At 42.9% G+C, this 18,907-nt stretch overlaps 1 protein-coding gene across 1 annotated transcript; it reads left to right on the top strand.

Annotated features, from left to right (window-relative positions):
* The first annotated feature begins 795 nt into the window (after window positions 1-795).
* OSTM1 (osteoclastogenesis associated transmembrane protein 1) lies at window positions 796-18,468 on the top strand. The gene is made up of 6 exons (XM_088460453.1): window positions 796-1,533; window positions 2,929-3,037; window positions 10,882-10,976; window positions 11,155-11,289; window positions 13,224-13,389; window positions 16,480-18,468. Exons 1-6 carry the CDS (start codon window positions 1,189-1,191, stop codon window positions 16,533-16,535), a joined length of 906 nt encoding a protein of 301 aa, XP_088316579.1. The 5' UTR covers window positions 796-1,188; the 3' UTR covers window positions 16,536-18,468.
* Window positions 18,469-18,907: the final 439 nt, after the last annotated feature.

Raw genomic sequence — 18,907 nt, 5'->3', positions numbered from 1 at the left:
TGAAGCCTGGCAACCATTCGATGCCAGGCTTCAGATGTGCATTCTTCCTACAAATCCCATCATAACATGGGAGTCCATTTATCATTAAATATTTGCAGCTTATTCCCTGAAAACACCCCTGTTTTTTGGGGGTAACCGCAAATATTTAGTATCACCCCTATGTATGAAGGAGGGACCGCAGCAGATATCTCCGACACCTGCTGTGATCCCTCAATACCCGCAGACAGCCACAGCCCCCACAGGTTTCAATGGGATATGTGATACTGTTTTACCACGGATATTGACCCCTGCAGCCAACGCCATCTGAACATGGTGTTAGCCGATTGTAGCCAACGGGCTACACATCGCAAAACTTACCAGGAGAGGTTTCCATAGGAACTCTCCCCCGGCAACGGTAGCCGTGCACGTAGTCAGCGGGACTGCACATATGATATGTGGTAGCCCCAACAGCACTCCAGGCCCAGATCGCATTGCAAATGTGATAATTAATAATAAATGGACTCCATGATGTATATTAAACTTGGTTACAATATCATGTTTCTATAAAGAATTTCCACTGCACATCAGGAACCGTACCGTACAGTTTTAAAATAGTAAAATACAGAATACTAGGAATTGTACTGCGCAGTGATCAATAGTAATTATTAATATTAAAACTTGGGACTGTCACATGCAAGCACTGTTTATGTGATGAGATTGAGAACTATCGACTGAGACTGAACGAGCAGCCTACGACATGTGTCACGTGACTGGGAACGAGAGTGACCTCCCGGGAAGCCCCGCCCCCTCCCCTGTGAACACGGAAGTGCTGGCTCTGAGAGACTCGTCGCTGGTTACAGGCAGCAGCTAATGGTGTGTGTGTAGTGTGTGTGTAACTGCGTGAGTGTGCTATCCGTGTGTAGCGGAGCTCTGCAGCTCTTGTCGTGTTGGCTGAGAAAGGCTGCTGCATTAAGTGCATACCATTTTCTTAGTGTACATGAGAAATGTGCTGCCCTGAGAGAGGGTTAATTGCTTCTAGAGGTGTGTAACAGTCACTATGGAGTGATTATAGATTGCATAGTGTTTAAAAGTATACTAATATCTGGATGGTTTGAGTGTATCAGTTACAGACTCCATAGAGAAGTGTGCAGCAGTACGTAACACACCACATAGAGAGCTGCGTGTGCTATTGTGCCTGTACCACTTTGTATGATGTATGCCATGGATTCCCTATTGTGCTTGCTGTTTTGTGGGGCTTGCTTGGGTTCACAAGGGCTCTTTGATGACTCCCAGAGGGCAGTGGTTTCTGACTTGATACCCAAGTCGCTGTGGGCAGAGCAGCTTTCTCTCTCACTGCTATCACCCTATTCTTTGGCACCTGATGTATTGGACCCTTCTGGTTGTCTCCCACTTTTACATGAATTTGCTAACAATAGTGCTGACCTCAGCAACTGCTTGGCGAGCAAGGCATGGCCTGTGCGCCTCTGCCAGCACTGCTACAAGGAATATTTACAGCTCAAAGTCACCATGAACAAGATTGGAAATCCTTTACAGGTGTGTTGGGGGCCAGAATAATTTTTCAAAAGGTCTTTTAATTACATATGTCACAGTCATGCGGTTTAATATGTTTTTTTTTTTTTCATGTTTTCCACTAAACCTTATTTCCCAAATTGTTTGAATTACTTTATGTGAATGTAAAATGTGCATCTTGAGCACATTTTGGTGAAATACAGTAGTAGACCCCCCCCCCAATACAGCATGTATCATTTTATATTTAACTAGCTGTTGCGCCCCAGCTTTTGTATTGCTTTGCATAGGGGCCCTGTTGCAGGAGTGGCCACGTGACCAGCAGCGCTATACAGACTAGTGGCAGCAGTGCCTTCACTCACACCAATGCCTCTGTGTGCCCTGTGCATAGACTGCTATGTACTCTCTCCTATTCACATGAACGTGGGCACAAACCACCTTTCCCCCCCACCCCTTACCGGCTGCGCGCATGGTGCCACGGGATGCAGTCAGATAGCCGGCAGTCGAAATGCCGACCACTGGCTTCCCGACTGTCTAATACCGGCAGGGGGTCAAATGTCAGGCGTAGAAATTCAGACGCCTGTCATTTTACCTACGCCGGGAGACTTAGGTTTAGGCTGTGGGGAAGGGGGGCTTAGGTTTAGGAACTTACAGGGGGGTTAGGCACCCCTAAGGGAGGATTAGGGGGGGGGGTTAGGTTAGTGAATATAGAAAATATTTACCTGTCGGGATCTTCACTGCCGGTATTCCAGCGTCGGGATTCGAACCGCCGGACATGCGTCCGCCGGCATTTATATTTTATACCGATCCCGGTGCCACACCTATCTATTTACTTAGCAGTGTATTTTAATAATTTTTCCTAGCATGTTAAATGAAAGTTTATCTTTTCTGTAAATCAAATTAAAATCTTAGATATGATATACTCACCATTAGTCTCTGATAGCTGCAAATACATTTGGAATTATACACCTGAATTATAACATAGCAGCTACAATTTTCTAATGTGTGAATGCTGATTGATATATATATTCAATTGCACCATTTGAAATTTCCCAACTCGAAAGCTTTTTTTTTTTTTCTTAGAACATGCTTTCATTGAATAAACACAACTGTGGAAGATGAGTAATAAAATGATCTATTTATGTTTTGCAATTTTCCAGTGCATCATATGGCACATTGCTGTCTTCCTCTATAGCATGTGACTCTGCCTAGTGCTATTCATTACTGATGTCCTAAAATAAAAGTATACTTTTGAAGGTTTTTTTTTTAAACTGTACTTTAGTGTCTTATTAATGTTGCATCTGACTTAATAAATATACTTGGCTATCGGTTAAATATACTTTACATAGTTTTGATCTACCACCGTAAGATTTTATTGCCTCTTTCAATTTTTTGTTTTATGTGATTTCATACAATCCGCAGAACAGCACAATCAGCTGTACAACAATACTACTGCAATCTGATCGGGTGCAGGTCATAGTCGCCCTTAATGATTTCTTTGATGACTTGTGGAGCAATTCCAAGTGTGCAAGTGAGTATTGCTTATAATATTCTACTGATATTTTTTGTGACATTTAAAGATGTTTTCACTTCTGGACAACTGCTCCTCATTATAGCAGATAAAGCCCCTCTTTTGCAGCTGACCATGCTCACAATCAAAATCCCAGGTTGCGATTATTCTTTAAGAAAATACGTACTTTGGAGCTCTTTTGTAGATCTATGTTTGTTGAGTCCTCTAAGACCATGAGCCACAGTGCAACGTATCTGTCGGCTTCAAGTAACAGAGCTAGGCCCTGGAGAGACTTGTCTACCATTTGTTATTTGTAGGGATATGTTCTATGGAACGGAGGTTTTCTCTGAAAGGACAGCATTTTTATGTCTTGATCCAATTAGTTGCGAATTACTTGCACAAGCGAGTAAGAGCAGTAGCACCAGACTTGCAGATCTTTGTGCCCAACCTCATAGGGTTGCAAGCAAAAGAGTGCAATCCTGTATGAGATAGGGCCGCGAGGGGGGGGCAAATTGCAGTGCCGTTTGTGGCATTCCTATGCTGTTGCGACGGCAACTCCTTCACACCTAATTGGATCGAGCCCCTTGGTGTCATTTAATGCTAAAAATGCAAGAAATATATTTTTTTAAATATTATCTGACATCATCCTTGTCAACCATAGAGAATAGATGAATAACTTGGGTTGTGTATTAATGGGAATGTGGTTTCCTAGTTTTAAATTAGTCTGCAAAGGGAAATGGGGAATTATCTAACATGCATTAAATGCTTATGGCAGATGTTAATAACCTCAATGTGCTGGATCGGCACTTTAGGCATGCCTCCCAACACTGGGGAGGATGGGGTCGGTATTGTCGAATGAACACCAGAGAATGAGCGTGGCTTCATGACGTGCAATGCCACGCTTCCTTGCGATCATTTTGGGGGAGTGACTGCGCATCACGCCCCCCTTCTTGTCATGCTGGGTGTTTGCCCAGCGCTCTGGTGGCTGCTGGACAGGCCCCAACAGTAAGTATATAAAGGGAAAATGCTGAATACTTGTGCAATAAACAGCAGCTTCCTAAAATAACAACCCTCTTAGGTGTTACCACACCCACAATATAAAACACCACATTAATAATAGAGGGAAGGTCCTTATAGAGGGGATGTAGTCCGGAAGCTGACGGTCTAAATGCCGACAGCCGGCTTCCAGACACTGTAATCCCAACTAGGGACGAATGACAGGTGTCTAAATCTAGATGGCTGTCATTTGACCGACGTCGGGAGACCGACACCCGGCATCCCGATCGAGCGGATGCCGGGTGCCGCAGCGGACAGCCGCGGGGGAAGGGTTAGGTTTAGGGTTCCCGGGGGGGACTTAGGGTTAGGCACCCCCCGGGATGTTAGGGTTAGGCTAGGGGGAGGGAGGGTTAGGCACCCCCCCGGGGGACTTAGGTTTAGGCAGCGGGGAAGGGGGGGGCTAGGTTTAGGCACTTAGAGGGGGGGTTATCATAGGCAAACGCAGGGGGGGTTTCTGCCTGGAAACCCCCCTCCCCAACCCACACTATGACCACAATAGAAATAGTAATGTAATGGAATTTTACTAGCGCTGCATGTTCTTCTCAGTATCATAAATTAAATAAATAGCACCACCTGTGGATCTTTTAACATGTATCAGCCAGTAATAAATACACCTGTGCACCAATTAGGGGATTTGGAAAACATGCACTGTTAGGGATGCACTGCTATAGAGCCCAATATTTACATATTTACAGTGCTAGGTTCTTCTGCTGCTCCCCCAGACTCCCGGATTTGCTCCCATGCTCTAGAATGGAGCCCACATCTAAAATAAAAACATTCAGCTCAAGCAGGATGGCCCTACTGCCGCATTTAATAACTTATTGTGATCGCTAGTCCTGTATATGCTGGAATTATGACACACAATACACTTTGTATGATGCATATTAAAGCTGGATAAGTGGTAAATATGCCCTCTTCATGGACTGTCCACACTCACTCTAAAATCACACATTTGGAAGGTATACAATCGGCTGCCTTAATACCGGCAGCCGGCTTCCCGACTGTCATATCCCGGCGAGGGATGAAATGCCGGGTGTCTAGATGTAGATGCCTGACATTTCCCCAATGCCGGGCGCCGCGGGGGGGGGGGGGGGAAGGTTAGGATTAGGGCACCCGGGAGGGACTTAGGGTTAGGCACCCCCCGGGAGGGTTAGGGTTAGGCTAGGGGGAGGGAGGGAGGGTTAGGGTTAGGCTAGGGGGAGGGAGGGACGGAGGGTTAGGCACCCCCGGGGGAGGACTTAGGGTTAGTCACCGCCCGTGGGGACTTAGGTTTAGGTAGCGGGGAAGGGGGGGTTAGGGTTAGGCACCCCTAAGAAGAGTTAGGGGGTTAGGTTAGTTAGAACTTACCTATCTACGATCGGGATTTCCAGCACTGTCGGGCTTCCGCTGCCGGGAACTCTGCTGTTGTCGGCCAGGCGCTGCCGGGAATTTCATACCGATTCCATTTGGAAACCCCCCTCTAGAAATCCTGCGTTTGCCACTGGTTATTGTTAGGCACAGGGGGGGAAGGTTAGGGTTAGGCACCCTAAAGGAGGGTTAGGCGGTAGAATTAGATTAGTTTGTACTTACCTTTAGGACGATCAGGATTTCCTCCTTTGTCGGGCAGCCGCTGTCGGGATTTGAACCCATATCACACCTTTATGGAGGTGCTAGTCTAGGACAAAAACTTCTAGATATCCCTCCACTGTGAAGCTTCCTGAATTTTCTTTCCTTCACATAGGTTACGATTCAGTGTTAACTGTATGTACAACACTTTACATAAATTATCTCTTTCGTCATGCACATAATCGAACTGCGGGCCACTAAAGATACCTTTTAAGTAGTCAATATTCTCAATAGAAATCTCTGGAGTGAACTTACCTAAATCACTCTTGTACTGTTCACATAAAGGTATCTTTTTAAACTACTTTCCAGCTTGTATATAGGATATTTCACCCAGACCAAATGGTTCACTAGGAACAAGCGGTGGTGACAATTACCGTGTAATATATACACAACAAGTAAGATGTGTGTGTGTGTGTGTGTATATATAATATATATATATATATATATATATATATATATATAATGTGTGTGTCTATATATTATATAAAATTGTCACATAAGTGGCATGCAGCTTAAAGGACATAAATAATAACACCTGCTGGGATTATATACAATAAGTAGAGGAACATATGATCTGTTAAATTAGATATAAAAAGTCCAAAGAAAACAATTAGTTCCTCCATGATGAGAATTAAGTCGGGCGAGACACCAGACAGCATGCAGAGTTCCAACACCTCCCTGTCAATGCGTTTCGGATTGGAGATCCTTTTTCAAGACAACTTGTCAAACCTAGTTTGGAGCCGCATGTTTACAGGGAAATCTGGCAGTTGGCAAAGTGAAGCCATAGTGCATCCACTTTTTGATTATTATTTTTTTTTTACTACTAGGATAGAATTACCTTTTCAGTCTTGAATTTTTTATTAGCTATCCTGTTATGTAATTACCACAACATTTTAAGAAAACAATTATAGGGAATTTGCAGGGACTTTTCCTGGAAAACCAGAAAAAAAACTGGTAAATACCAGGAAATCTGTACATTTTGAAAGGGGAAACACTGGCCCCTAGCCTCTCCTGGCACAGTGCGGATGCTATGCAGCCCGCGGATAGGACAGTGCCCGAAAAGCGGGACTGTCCTGCTGAAATCATTACATTGGGAGGTATGTTTTGGGCATCATTTAGAATTCCTGGAGTGGCAGAATGGGGGCAGGCAAGTGTAAGTGGAGTACAGTAAGTAAGGCGGCATGCTCATTATAGAAAGAGCTTAAATGAGATATAATACAATATAGGCTAAAGTCTTGAATAAAGCACAGTCAAGGTCGATCTCTTCAATATCAAAGTGTTTCACCCAAACACAAAAGATTAACCATGAATACACAAAAGAGAGATCTAGATAACAGCGCACACTTGTGTCCTGAAATACATCAGTCCTTCACATAAATTTTTTTTTACTGCATATATTGCCACAACTCTTCTTTGTTACTCATACAATTAAAAGAAATGTATAGAGAGTAATACTGCCACATAGACTCACATACATACAGTGATCACTCCCTGCCTGATAATATAGGATAAATCTTGTGAACCACAAGAAGTTGAAACCAAAGGGAAACCCAATGGGATAAGGATGATGTACAGAATAGGACACACTCTCAGTTATGTGGACCCTTACGATAAATAACTTCAACTCCTGTCTGTAGCAGATACTACTTTGGTTTCAGATGCTCATGTATTTTTTCTAATAAACATGTATAATGAAGAAAAAACAAACAAAGCACATTTTTTGAAAAGGGTGTAAAAACTATTTTTAATAACAACAAGCAAATATATTTAAAAAGTATGCCATCCATTAATAATGTCATCCAGTTATGAAAATAACTACACTTTCTTCTTCACGGTCCACAGGGAGACCTTGGGGTGTAGGTGACGGTTTAGGACCGGGCACCACACAGTTACCAGGATGCCCTGGTCCAACCCCCTATACCACGCCCCCGAGCCATATGCACCTCAGTTTCGTCGTTGCCCGACCGGAGTCGTGGCACCATTATGAAGTGGGCTGCTTAGGCAGCCCAAATAGCTTTTTATTTTATGATTTTGTTTATTTTACCTTTTCCTGCTGATCGTGCAGCAGCAGACTGTCCACAGGACGTCTGCGTTGACGCTCCGTCACCCCTCTGGGTGCCACAACGCCAGCTTTGGCTGGCATCCCGCAGACGGACCCAGACTGCAGCCCAGACGCAAGGGGACAGGTAAGGCGGGTCATCACTTGCGGTGACCCGCGGATTGGCAGTCATACCTCCGGTCTAAGAGGACAGACCGGAGGCGCTCAGAGTGACACAGGCTTTGTCCAAAGTGATCCACTAGACCACCAGGGTTCAGATGGAGCAGTGGTTAAAAATCAGCATGGGGCGGTCAGGTTTCCCCATTAAAGCGGCCCCTCCCCTCAGCTCAGGGTGCCATTCCTCCTCTCGCTTTCCTGAACTGCTCTGCTTCTCTGACCAAGCCGCCTCAGAGGTCTCCGGCGGCCATTTTCTCCAGGCTCAGCTGCAGCTCTCTCAGGGAAACGCAGGGTCCGGTCCCCCTACATACCTCTCCCTGGAGTCAGGTTATGTAGCACTATAGCCTACCATATGTTGAGTCACTGACCACAGAATCTGTGTAGTTAATTGTAGTGCCATTCTGCAGTTCTATTGTATTTCTGCATTGTATGTGACTTATGCTAGCGCTGCCTGTGTCTATATATTGCTCTATACTCTCAGTATATATATTTCCCTTTAATTTCTGACTTTGCTCTAACATACAGGTGTATTCAGGGGTTTTCCCAGAACCTCACATCTCTACAATAAATGTATTGGTGAGGGTTATCACATACAGTTGGTTACTGCGCTGCCATATTTGTGCTGTGCGCTCCTGCAATTTGCCTAAGATAGGACCAGTATATTGCATTCCTACTTGTATCCTACATACACAGTGATTGCATTATACCCAGTGCCGTATTGTGTGCTATACTACTCTACAGCTATGTCTAGCAAAGGCAAGAGTAGCAAGCAAGCATCCGCACCCATACTGCTATCATGCAAATTATGTGCTGCAGGCCTAAGTGAGGAGGATTTGATACAAGATGGGTTATGTGTTAAATGTTATACTCCACCAGGCTCATCAGACCCCCAGCTCCTGCACAAGAGCTCCCCTGGGCTTCCTTTTCTCAGGTGCTGGCTACTATTGTGGACCGCATAGCGGTACAGACTGTGATTTCCCCTGTGGGGTTACCACAGCAGGCCGTAATTCCAACTCCGGGGTTGCCACAACAGGTTCAAGCAATACAGGTACCATCTGTGCTCCCTCCATGGGTAGATGTATTCTCTAGCTCAGTACAGAGTCTGGTGGCTACCTCTACAGCTTTTCAAACTATGTTGCACGGTGAGAAGCCTCTACCCAGTAAACCTTCTATCGTCCTGTGTTATCCTCACAATCCACGCAGCTCTCAGATTCTGAAGTGTCATCTGTGGAGGCAGAAGATGCTGATATCTCTAACACTGACTCCCCTCAGGGGGAGGAAGAGAGTCAGTCAAAAATGAATATTCCTGCCTTTGTGCGAGCTGTTAGATCCATCTTACTAATAGAAGATGACGAGCCAGCCCCTAAAACAAAGCACCACATGATGATGATGACATAACCTGTAGCACTATTAGCCACCTCTATTTAGAAATTGTCCACTCCTACTGAGTGCTTAATTAATGAGAATCGTAAATATACTATGTCAAGTTGTGGCTGTCTTTCTGAATTCCTTTAGAAGCCAGAATTTTGCTACATATTACTGCAGCTAATCGAGTATGATCTGCTAACACTATGGGATCAGTCTAGTTAGATGCGAGTTTGCAAATGCGAGTTTGTTTTATGAAACTTGCACCTTTTGCCCTAATGCACGCTCCCAAGAAACATGAAACCCAACTAGAAATGCCAGTTTGCACTAAACTTTGTAAAAAGTTGGAATAAACACTTTTACCTCTCATCTGCAAGTTCAAAAGCCCATCTCCTATCAATACAACACCTCCACGTATCTGTCCGGCATCATTTACAGCTCCACATACAGTACCTGCCCTGCATCGTTTACACCTCCACATACAGCACCTGCCCCGCATTGTTTACACCTCCACATACCTGCCCTGCATCGTTTACACCTCCACATACAGTACCTGCCCCGCATCATTTACACCTCCACATACAGCACCTGCCCTGCATCGTTTACACCTCCACATACCTGCTCTGCATCGTTTACACCTCCACATACCTGCTCTGCATCGTTTACACCTCCACATACAGTACCTGCCCTGCATCATTTACACCTCCACATACAGCACCTGCCCTGCATCGTTTACACCTCCACATACCTGCCCCGCATCGTTTACACCTCCACATACCTGCCCCGCATCGTTTACACCTCCACATACCTGCCCCGCATCGTTTACACCTCCACATACCTGCCCCGCATCGTTTACACCTCCACATACCTGCCCCGCATCGTTTACACCTCCACATACCTGCCCCGCATCGTTTACACCTCCACATACCTGCCCCGCATCGTTTACACCTCCACATACCTGCCCCGCATCGTTTACACCTCCACATACCTGCCCCGCATCGTTTACACCTCCGCATGGGGCACCTGCCCCGCATCGTTTACACCTCCGCATGGGGCACCTGCCCCGCATCGTTTACACCTCCGCATGGGGCACCTGCCCCGCATCGTTTACACCTCCGCATGGGGCACCTGCCCCGCATCGTTTACACCTCCGCATGGGGCACCTGCCCCGCATCGTTTACACCTCCGCATACCTGCCCCACATTTAACTCATTATTGAGCTATTTAGAGAAATCCACCTGAAAACTGACATGTCTTTATTGGCCAAATTAAGCTAGTTTTACCACTCCAATTGCATGATTATTTATTGGGAGCGGTGAACCACAAGTCCTGCACTGCGTCCTGACATTTTTACCTTCTCAGAGGGGTGTACACAAATAAACTTGAATTTACTCAGAAAAATCAATGCAAGTTTGGAATTGGACGGCAAATGATATTTGCAGTGCGAGTTCGCCATGAGAGCGGCTCGCAGGACCCTACTCGCACCTAACTGGATTGACCCCTATGTGTGTGTTGTTTATACCTTTTGAGTAAACAGTCATATAGGTATGTTCTTTCCTGTACCATTACAACTGCAACTATGCACATACAATCATTGTATTTAATTAGTCTTCATTTTCCCAAGATTGCTTACAGAACAACACAGAGATACTAAGCAACACCACCAAATTTATGAATTTATTTGATGACTTGATCCAGTGCTTTAACAAAACAAAGCAGGTAATCTTTTACTTTGATTTGTTATTCTCATAAATATATTCAGAATTATATATATTTTTTAGAATAATCTAAAAAGATGTCCAGGACTTGTATGGTTTTATATATTAATATAACATTGTTTATCTATTAAACACTGCTACATTATTTGTTTTTACACACACATGTTGTCTGATTTCAGATACCACCATTTTCAATAAAAGCAGATGATAATTCCAGTGTATGCCGAAATTGCAATGACAGCTACCGCAGTCTGAGTGACTTATACACTTGGTTAGAGCACAAAAATGCCCTGTGCATCGACTTAGAGGATGCTGTAAGTTTGTGTATGGTTATTTCTACTAGTGTGTGATGACTTGTTGATGTATGCTTTATTGAGAAAAGCGTAAACATTATAATTTGACTAGTTTTAGATTAGTCTGGTACATTACAATGATGTTGGGCATACATTTTTTAAAGCATTTTCATGGTGTGCTTTCTGCATATCTGCAGCCTTTGTTAGGATTGGATACTAGCACAGTGTAGGAGTAGAATTTTGTAAAAAAAAAAAAAATTTTTTTTTTTTGAAATTTGTATTTATCTAATGTAAAGGATAATTATTCTGTTTTTTGAAGCTGATACATTAGTATCATGGGCATGTCTCAAAAAGCCAAAAATATGAACTGGCAAAAGGTATCGGGTACACTTTTTGTTTGTTTTCAAGCCTGCTCGGAGGTATAACCTAAAGCTGTTTATTATATTTTTTTCCCCTGTGCTGGGCACAATTAAGTAAAATGTTGCAGTCCCTTTGAATGTTTTGGTTGTTTTACTTTTTGTAATACACTGCACATTCAATTAAAAAGGTCCAAACACGTACAAAGATATTTTTGTAAGACAATAAGTCATATTCTATTTTACATGGGTGAGGTTCTAGTGTGCTATTCTATTGTACATGGGCGAGGTTCTAGTCTGCTATTCTATGGTGCATGGGCAAGGTTCTAGTCTGCTATTCTATTGTACATGGGGGAGGTTCTAGTCTGCTATTCTATTGTACATGGGGGAGGTTCTAGTCTGCTATTCTATTGTACATGGGGGAGGTTCTAGTCTGCTATTCTATTGTACATGGGGGAGGTTCTAGTCTGCTATTCTATTGTACATGGGGGAGGTTCTAGTCTGCTATTCTATTGTACATGGGGGAGGTTCTAGTCTGCTATTCTATTGTACATGGGGGAGGTTCTAGTCTGCTATTCTATTGTACATGGGGGAGGTTCTAGTCTGCTATTCTATTGTACATGGGGGAGGTTCTAGTCTGCTATTCTATTGTACATGGGGGAGGTTCTAGTCTGCTATTCTATTGTACATGGGGGAGGTTCTAGTCTGCTATTCTATTGTACATGGGGGAGGTTCTAGTCTGCTATTCTATTGTACATGGGGGAGGTTCTAGTCTGCTATTCTATTGTACATGGGGGAGGTTCTAGTCTGCTATTCTATTGTACATGGGGGAGGTTCTAGTCTGCTATTCTATTGTACATGGGGGAGGTTCTAGTCTGCTATTCTATTGTACATGGGGGAGGTTCTAGTCTGCTATTCTATTGTACATGGGGGAGGTTCTAGTCTGCTATTCTATTGTACATGGGGGAGGTTCTAGTCTGCTATTCTATTGTACATGGGGGAGGTTCTAGTCTGCTATTCTATTGTACATGGGGGAGGTTCTAGTCTGCTATTCTATTGTACATGGGGGAGGTTCTAGTCTGCTATTCTATTGTACATGGGGGAGGTTCTAGTCTGCTATTCTATTGTACATGGGGGAGGTTCTAGTCTGCTATTCTATTGTACATGGGGGAGGTTCTAGTCTGCTATTCTATTGTACATGGGGGAGGTTCTAGTCTGCTATTCTATTGTACATGGGGGAGGTTCTAGTCTGCTATTCTATTGTACATGGGGGAGGTTCTAGTCTGCTATTCTATTGTACATGGGGGAGGTTCTAGTCTGCTATTCTATTGTACATGGGGGAGGTTCTAGTCTGCTCTTTTATTGTACATGGGTGTGGTTCTAGTCTGCTCTTTTTTTGTTTTCCCAAAAGATCAGACACAGTATAAATGACCTTACCTGTTAGAAGCCCAGATATTAATGATCCATATGTGCTTGCTGTTGCAATATATTTACATTTTTGTATTGAAGATTTTCATATTCATTCCAGGAGGTATACATTTATGAAGCAAAGTTTACTACACCCCTGAGCAAGTCATACATTCTGTGTTGTTGTTACAGATGAACAGCACTCGCAGACTTTGGAGCAAGACTTTCAATTGTACAGTACCCTGCACTGACACTGTGCCAGTGATTGCAGTTTCAGCATTCATCCTTTTTCTGCCAGTAGTCTTCTATCTCAGTACCTTTCTTCACTCCGAACAAAAGAAGCGCAAACTCATATTACGTAAGTACTTATCCGAGGTACCAACCTATTTTTCATTTTATCTCTAATTAGAAAAACTATATGATGTTTTAAATGAAGACCAAGAACTTTTGTTGTTCATTTTGTGTTCAGATTGGTTTCTGCCCCTCATCTCATTTGTTTGTACAGGCATATGTCCTCCACGCCTCCGATTAATACATCAGTATTTTGGAAGATGTGGTGTTTTCACTTTTTCCACACCACCTAGCTGGTGCACAGGTGTATTCATTACTCACTAACACATTTGAAAAGATCCACAGTTGGAGCTAATTATTACACTTGTGAATCTGTGAGGGGACCTGGAAAACATGCACTGTTGGTAGCTCTCGAGGACCAGGGTAGGCTACCCCTGAACTAGCTGATGTACCCAAGTTTCACCCGGGTAGACCTTAGATATTTATTGTTTCCATTTCCATCTCACCACTCACACACATTAATCCTTCACCTCTATACTAATGCACCCCCTCCCTCACTGCTATAGTTAGACATTACCCTACCTCACCTGTGTACTAATACATTCCACTCCCGCACTCCTTTAGTAACACATTATTCCACTGTACAGAGGGGAGCCAGAACTTTCCAACCCCGCCTGGATACTGGGCTTCAAAGTTACCGGTAATTGGGATTCAGAAGCCTGGTTAGCAGATCAGACATTCTGCGGTAGGAAGCCTGTAGCTCCGCTCACCATGGGCTTCTGCAGCTGGCTCTGGGTTTGAAATTTCGAGGGGGCTTGTGTCTACCAAGGGGTACAAACAGCTTGTCTCTCCCCCTGAGAATTGGCGATACTGGGCTTCAGAGTTACTGGTAACTGGATTAGAAGATCAGACACTCCGCGGTTGGAAGCCTGTAGCTCCGCAGCTGGCTCAGGAGCGCGTCAGAGCTTGAAAATTAGAGGGGCTTGTGTCTAGTGGGGAGGGGGTACCTGCATTCTGTCTCTCACTCTCATGGGAACCAGAGATATCTGGCTTCAAACTTAACTTGAAAATTGCCAGTACCCCGTGTCGCTTATATAAAGTTGAATGCTTATTTTTTAAATGGATTTATATAATTAAACACCCAATAGGCCACCTGCAAGGACATACTTGTGCCCCTCACTTACCTTTTGTACAGAGCTCCATCCTCACCCATGATGATACACGGCACATGTGTAGCTTGAAGACAGTGGGGCAGATGTATAAAGCTGTGGAAAGTGATAAAGTGGAGAGTGATAAACCACCGGCCACTCAGCTCCTACCTGTCAGGCTGTGTTTGAAAAGTGACAGGAGCTGATTGGTTGGTGGTTTATCACTCTCCACTGTCACTTTCCACAGCTTTATACATCTGCCCCACTGTCTTCAGACATAGAGGCATCAACAGACCGCAAAGAGCGAGCGCTTAATTTAAATATCCGGACCCTTTTTCAGAACGACCGTCCGCAAATATTGTCTTGCTCTGAATCAGGCCCACTGTTCTGAAAAGCTGTCTCCGCTGAAAGATCAGCTTTTCGGAAGTGATAATTAAGGAAAGCGGGCATGATGAATGCCTCCGATATTGACACTGAACTCAGTGCGGGTTCAAATGATACATTATCACTTGATGCAAAGAACCTCTACCATGATGATGTAGATCATTTGATTTCATCAGATTGTTGCACTTATTTGCAATTTACTAGTTAATTGTGACAGCAGTAGGGATTTACTGATCCCCTGGCCAAACAAAGCCATGTGTGATAAGTAAGATTACAAAATATGCATTGGGGAGTGGAGGACTATGGGCCTGAATCAGAGATGGACGCAATACTGATATTTACGCAGATCTAGCGATTGTTAGCCATTGCGCATGAGTGTGAGCCGCAGTGCGCACGCCCAGTGATGATTCATTCGCAAAATGAGTGACATGTGTAAGTATCTTAGAAAGAGGAACTGTCTGCACTATTTATGCACATAATCAAACGTGGAAGTCAGGAATTGTTTGCTCACTGAAGGAAATGGTTGATAATTTTTTTTTCCCGTAGTGAGCACGGGGCCTGATTCACTACCGTACGCAACTGCGATTACGCACGCAATCGGGCGATTATTTTGCACTGCACATGCATTTGTATCATATGATTGACAGGAAGTGCTGTTCGTGGGTGGTTATGGGGGTTGGGAAACTCAGGCATGCCAGTTCGTTTGCACTCCATTGCAGGAGCATGCATAAATTAGCCACTGCGATGCCATACGCAGCCTGAGGCCTCAGAGCGTGCGATGAAGTTAGCAATTTCTGAGTAATGTCAGGGCTTGTGTAAGTGTGCGTGAGGCTGCGATTGTACCGATGGTTTCGCAGTCTTGCTAAACAGTACGTATGTGTGCTAAGTAAAGTGGGCGTCCTTGTGTAGTGCTGCGAGGGCATTGCGATCTCAATGTTTTAGCATACTATCGCAGTTGAACTGCGTGCTTAATCGCTATTGCATACGCAGTTGTGTACGGTAGTGAATCAGACCCACAGTCACCAATGGTACTTGGAGATATGCAATGGTATAAGGATAAATATTAGCTTTCAAATGTTTTTAGTTTGCCCACTTTATATGAAGTTGTGGGTAATAACCAGTATCTTTATGGTGACCAAGGCTATGATCAGTTTATAAAACCACTTAACCTACTATCTCCTTCAACCTGCTATTAAAACAGTCATTGATGTCTTGTCGGCTCTTATGGTGGTTAAGACAAGATGTTCAGTAGCTAGGTCTTGCCGTAAAGGAGAAGTGGAAGGCTGGCTGCGCCAGCACGCATCCCTACGTAGAGGGAATCTGATACCCAGCCAATGACCTTTTTTATTTTGTGAGCCTATCAAGCATTAAAAGAAAATTCAATTTTACCATTTCAGCTCCCCTGGATAACCTATTGTCTTTATGTACGTAATATCCTATGAATGCATCTATGTTATTCATTCTAATAACTAGTTTATTTAGTTCTCTTTTTATATATCATTTGTATTGAATATTATATATATGTATTTATTTATATTGTCCTTTTCGTTGCTGGGTTCATATTTCGTCTAAGTGTTTTTGTTTCTTTACCCTTTCATAAATAAATAATTATTCTTGCTTTTCAGCTAAGAGATTAAAAGCAACGGCCAGTGGGGCAAACATACAAGATAAAACTAACTGAAGGTCACACTGTGAAGGAAAGAGTGCTTGCACTGGATACACAAACTGCATACTGCTTGGATTGGAGGCATTCTATGCAAGAGCACGTGGTTATTTTGTTCCTCTTATCATGAGTCTCTTAAGCACACAATGGACCTTTTATGACTGAAGGAGGATGAATGTCTACAACTCTATGTATATGGCCTCTCAACACATATATATTTTTTACAGAAAGTCTGCCATAATATATTCACTAGTGTACTTGGTTGACACATCTGCTGTTTCTGAAGTAAGTTTTGGATAGATTACTCCCCGAAATTATAGTTTTTACATTTTGCTTAACTCCAACATACACCCTTGTAAAGCTATAGAACTATGTTACAAATGTTATTTTCCTGGAGATTAATTAATTTAAGTGATCTTATAACTGTCTTTTAAAAATGATCCTGCATTACTTAATGTGCATATTTGTTCACAAATTCTAGGAAAAGTGTTATTTGTAACCTGCCAGTTTGTGCGTGTGTAGTCTCTTACATCCACATCGGAGAGATTCATAGGTGCTCTTTGCTAATGTTGTGCATTTAGGAAGTTATTCCTCCAGTACATTCCTAGACTTGTATCTTCTCTCACAGGCGCTGGTAGAGGTGGCAGTTTATTTGTACCTCGCTGACAGGGATTTTTAACTCAATGCAGTGTTTCTGTTGATTGTGCCAGTGAGATCATTGCAAGAGATGAAGGTATTGTGTTGACATCCATTGTGCTCCAATTTCCGCTCCCCTGGATTAGGCTAGGCTGCTGCCTGCCATGCAGACTATGAAAGCATTACCTTGATTTGGTGAATCATATGATTGAGAGCTGTTCAAAGCAATCTTTCATTTATGCTAATAAAAGCTGGTTTATATCTGCCAAGTTACAGAATGACAGCTTTGATTCCGTAATCAGTGGCTTTTTGAGTACATTCATGCTAAGTAGGGCTGAAAGTCATTACTACAGTATTGGGCAGTTAAGAGCTTTACCAGTGAAGCTGCTTTAATTTACGTTCCTGGCTTTGTAGCCAATTAAAATCATTCTGATAAACAGCTTAGATTTTACATGTGTTACTGAAACAAATTTCTGCTTTTCTAGTATTCTGAAGAAATAGTTATGTTAAACCTAGTGCCACCTGTCTTATTCCTGTGGTTTTTTTTTTTTTTTTTTTTTTTTTCCTTCTCTTCCAAATGTATAAATATTAAAATGACTACTGATCAAGTTCAGCAGAACGTATACACAACTGGAAAAGCTTTGCTAGACAATGATAAATAGACATGTAGAGAAATTTTATAATGACCAAATCTGCTTAAAAGCTCATATAATATAGAACATTCAGATCTTGTTAATTCATAGTCCATTACAGTGGTTGCTGACAAGCTCATGCCATGCTCTAACCCAGGGGTTCCCAACCACGGTCCTCAAGGCACACTAACAGTCCAGGTTTTAAGGATAGCCATACTTGAGCACAGGTGTTTTCATTAGTACCTCAGTTATTTTGATTTAACCATCTGTGCTCAAGCATGGATATCACTAAAACCTGGACTGTTAGTGTGCCTTGAGGACCGAGGTTGGGAAACACTGCTCTAACCTGTGCATCCAGCAGAGCAGCCCATATTACACAAAGTAATGTGATATTTGTAGTAATAGCTATAGGATCTTCTCTCTGACATGCTCTCCCTTACACTATGCACTGATATATTAGTATGGGAGTGAGCGAGTCAGTGATTGACGGGCAGTAGGGATAGATATAACATTTAGCTAACCACTCTGATTTACATACTTGGGTCATAAAACTTGAAAACGTTAATGTTCACCATTTATATCAGTTACACATTGGTATATTTGTCAGGCTGTTTGTAATGTCATCATGTTTTCTGTTGTTTGAAGATGGAAAAACAATAAAAAAAAAACTTAATTTACTAGTAGCAGCAGGGCTGTGTCCGGTGTATGCTACATACTCTATTTACATGCATTCATCCTCCTTCCCAACTGCAAGTGGCAGTGCTGGTTACCAAGATTTGTGGTGTCACAGGAGAATTCCAGCATTAGCGAGAAACCTGTATTAGTGTTACTGCACTATAATCCATATATAAGAGCAAGTTTCATTTTTATATGCATAAAATATTGGCTGTACCAATAGTACCTCTGATATCCTCATCCTCATTTTAGTGTTCATTAGGACATTTTGTGTATGACCAGGAATAGTGCACTCCCTACTGAAACTTATTGTGTATCTTAAATATCTGTCATTTTTATAAAGGCACTTGGCCTAAAGCTTCATACTTTTATATGGTTGCTGTGCTCTGTAACTTAATATCCATAACATTTACAGTAGGTAGTGCATTAGACCATATATAATAACTT

The sequence above is a fragment of the Taudactylus pleione genome, unplaced genomic scaffold, assembly GCF_031769625.1.
Source record: "Taudactylus pleione unplaced genomic scaffold, aTauple2 ptg000046l, whole genome shotgun sequence".
NCBI classification, from domain to species: domain Eukaryota; kingdom Metazoa; phylum Chordata; class Amphibia; order Anura; family Myobatrachidae; genus Taudactylus; species Taudactylus pleione.
This window is presented reverse-complemented; position numbering and strand designations above follow the sequence as displayed.

Excerpts from the sequence above, each read along its gene's own strand:
- OSTM1 (XM_088460453.1), top strand. The coding sequence starts at position 1,189 with ATGATGTATGCCATGGATTCCCTATTGTGCTTGCTGTTTTGTGGGGCT. Across the intron at positions 10,977-11,154 it reads GCTTTAACAAAACAAAGCAG|ATACCACCATTTTCAATAAA; the intron begins GTAATCTTTTAC and ends GTCTGATTTCAG. Across the intron at positions 11,290-13,223 it reads GCATCGACTTAGAGGATGCT|ATGAACAGCACTCGCAGACT; the intron begins GTAAGTTTGTGT and ends TTGTTGTTACAG.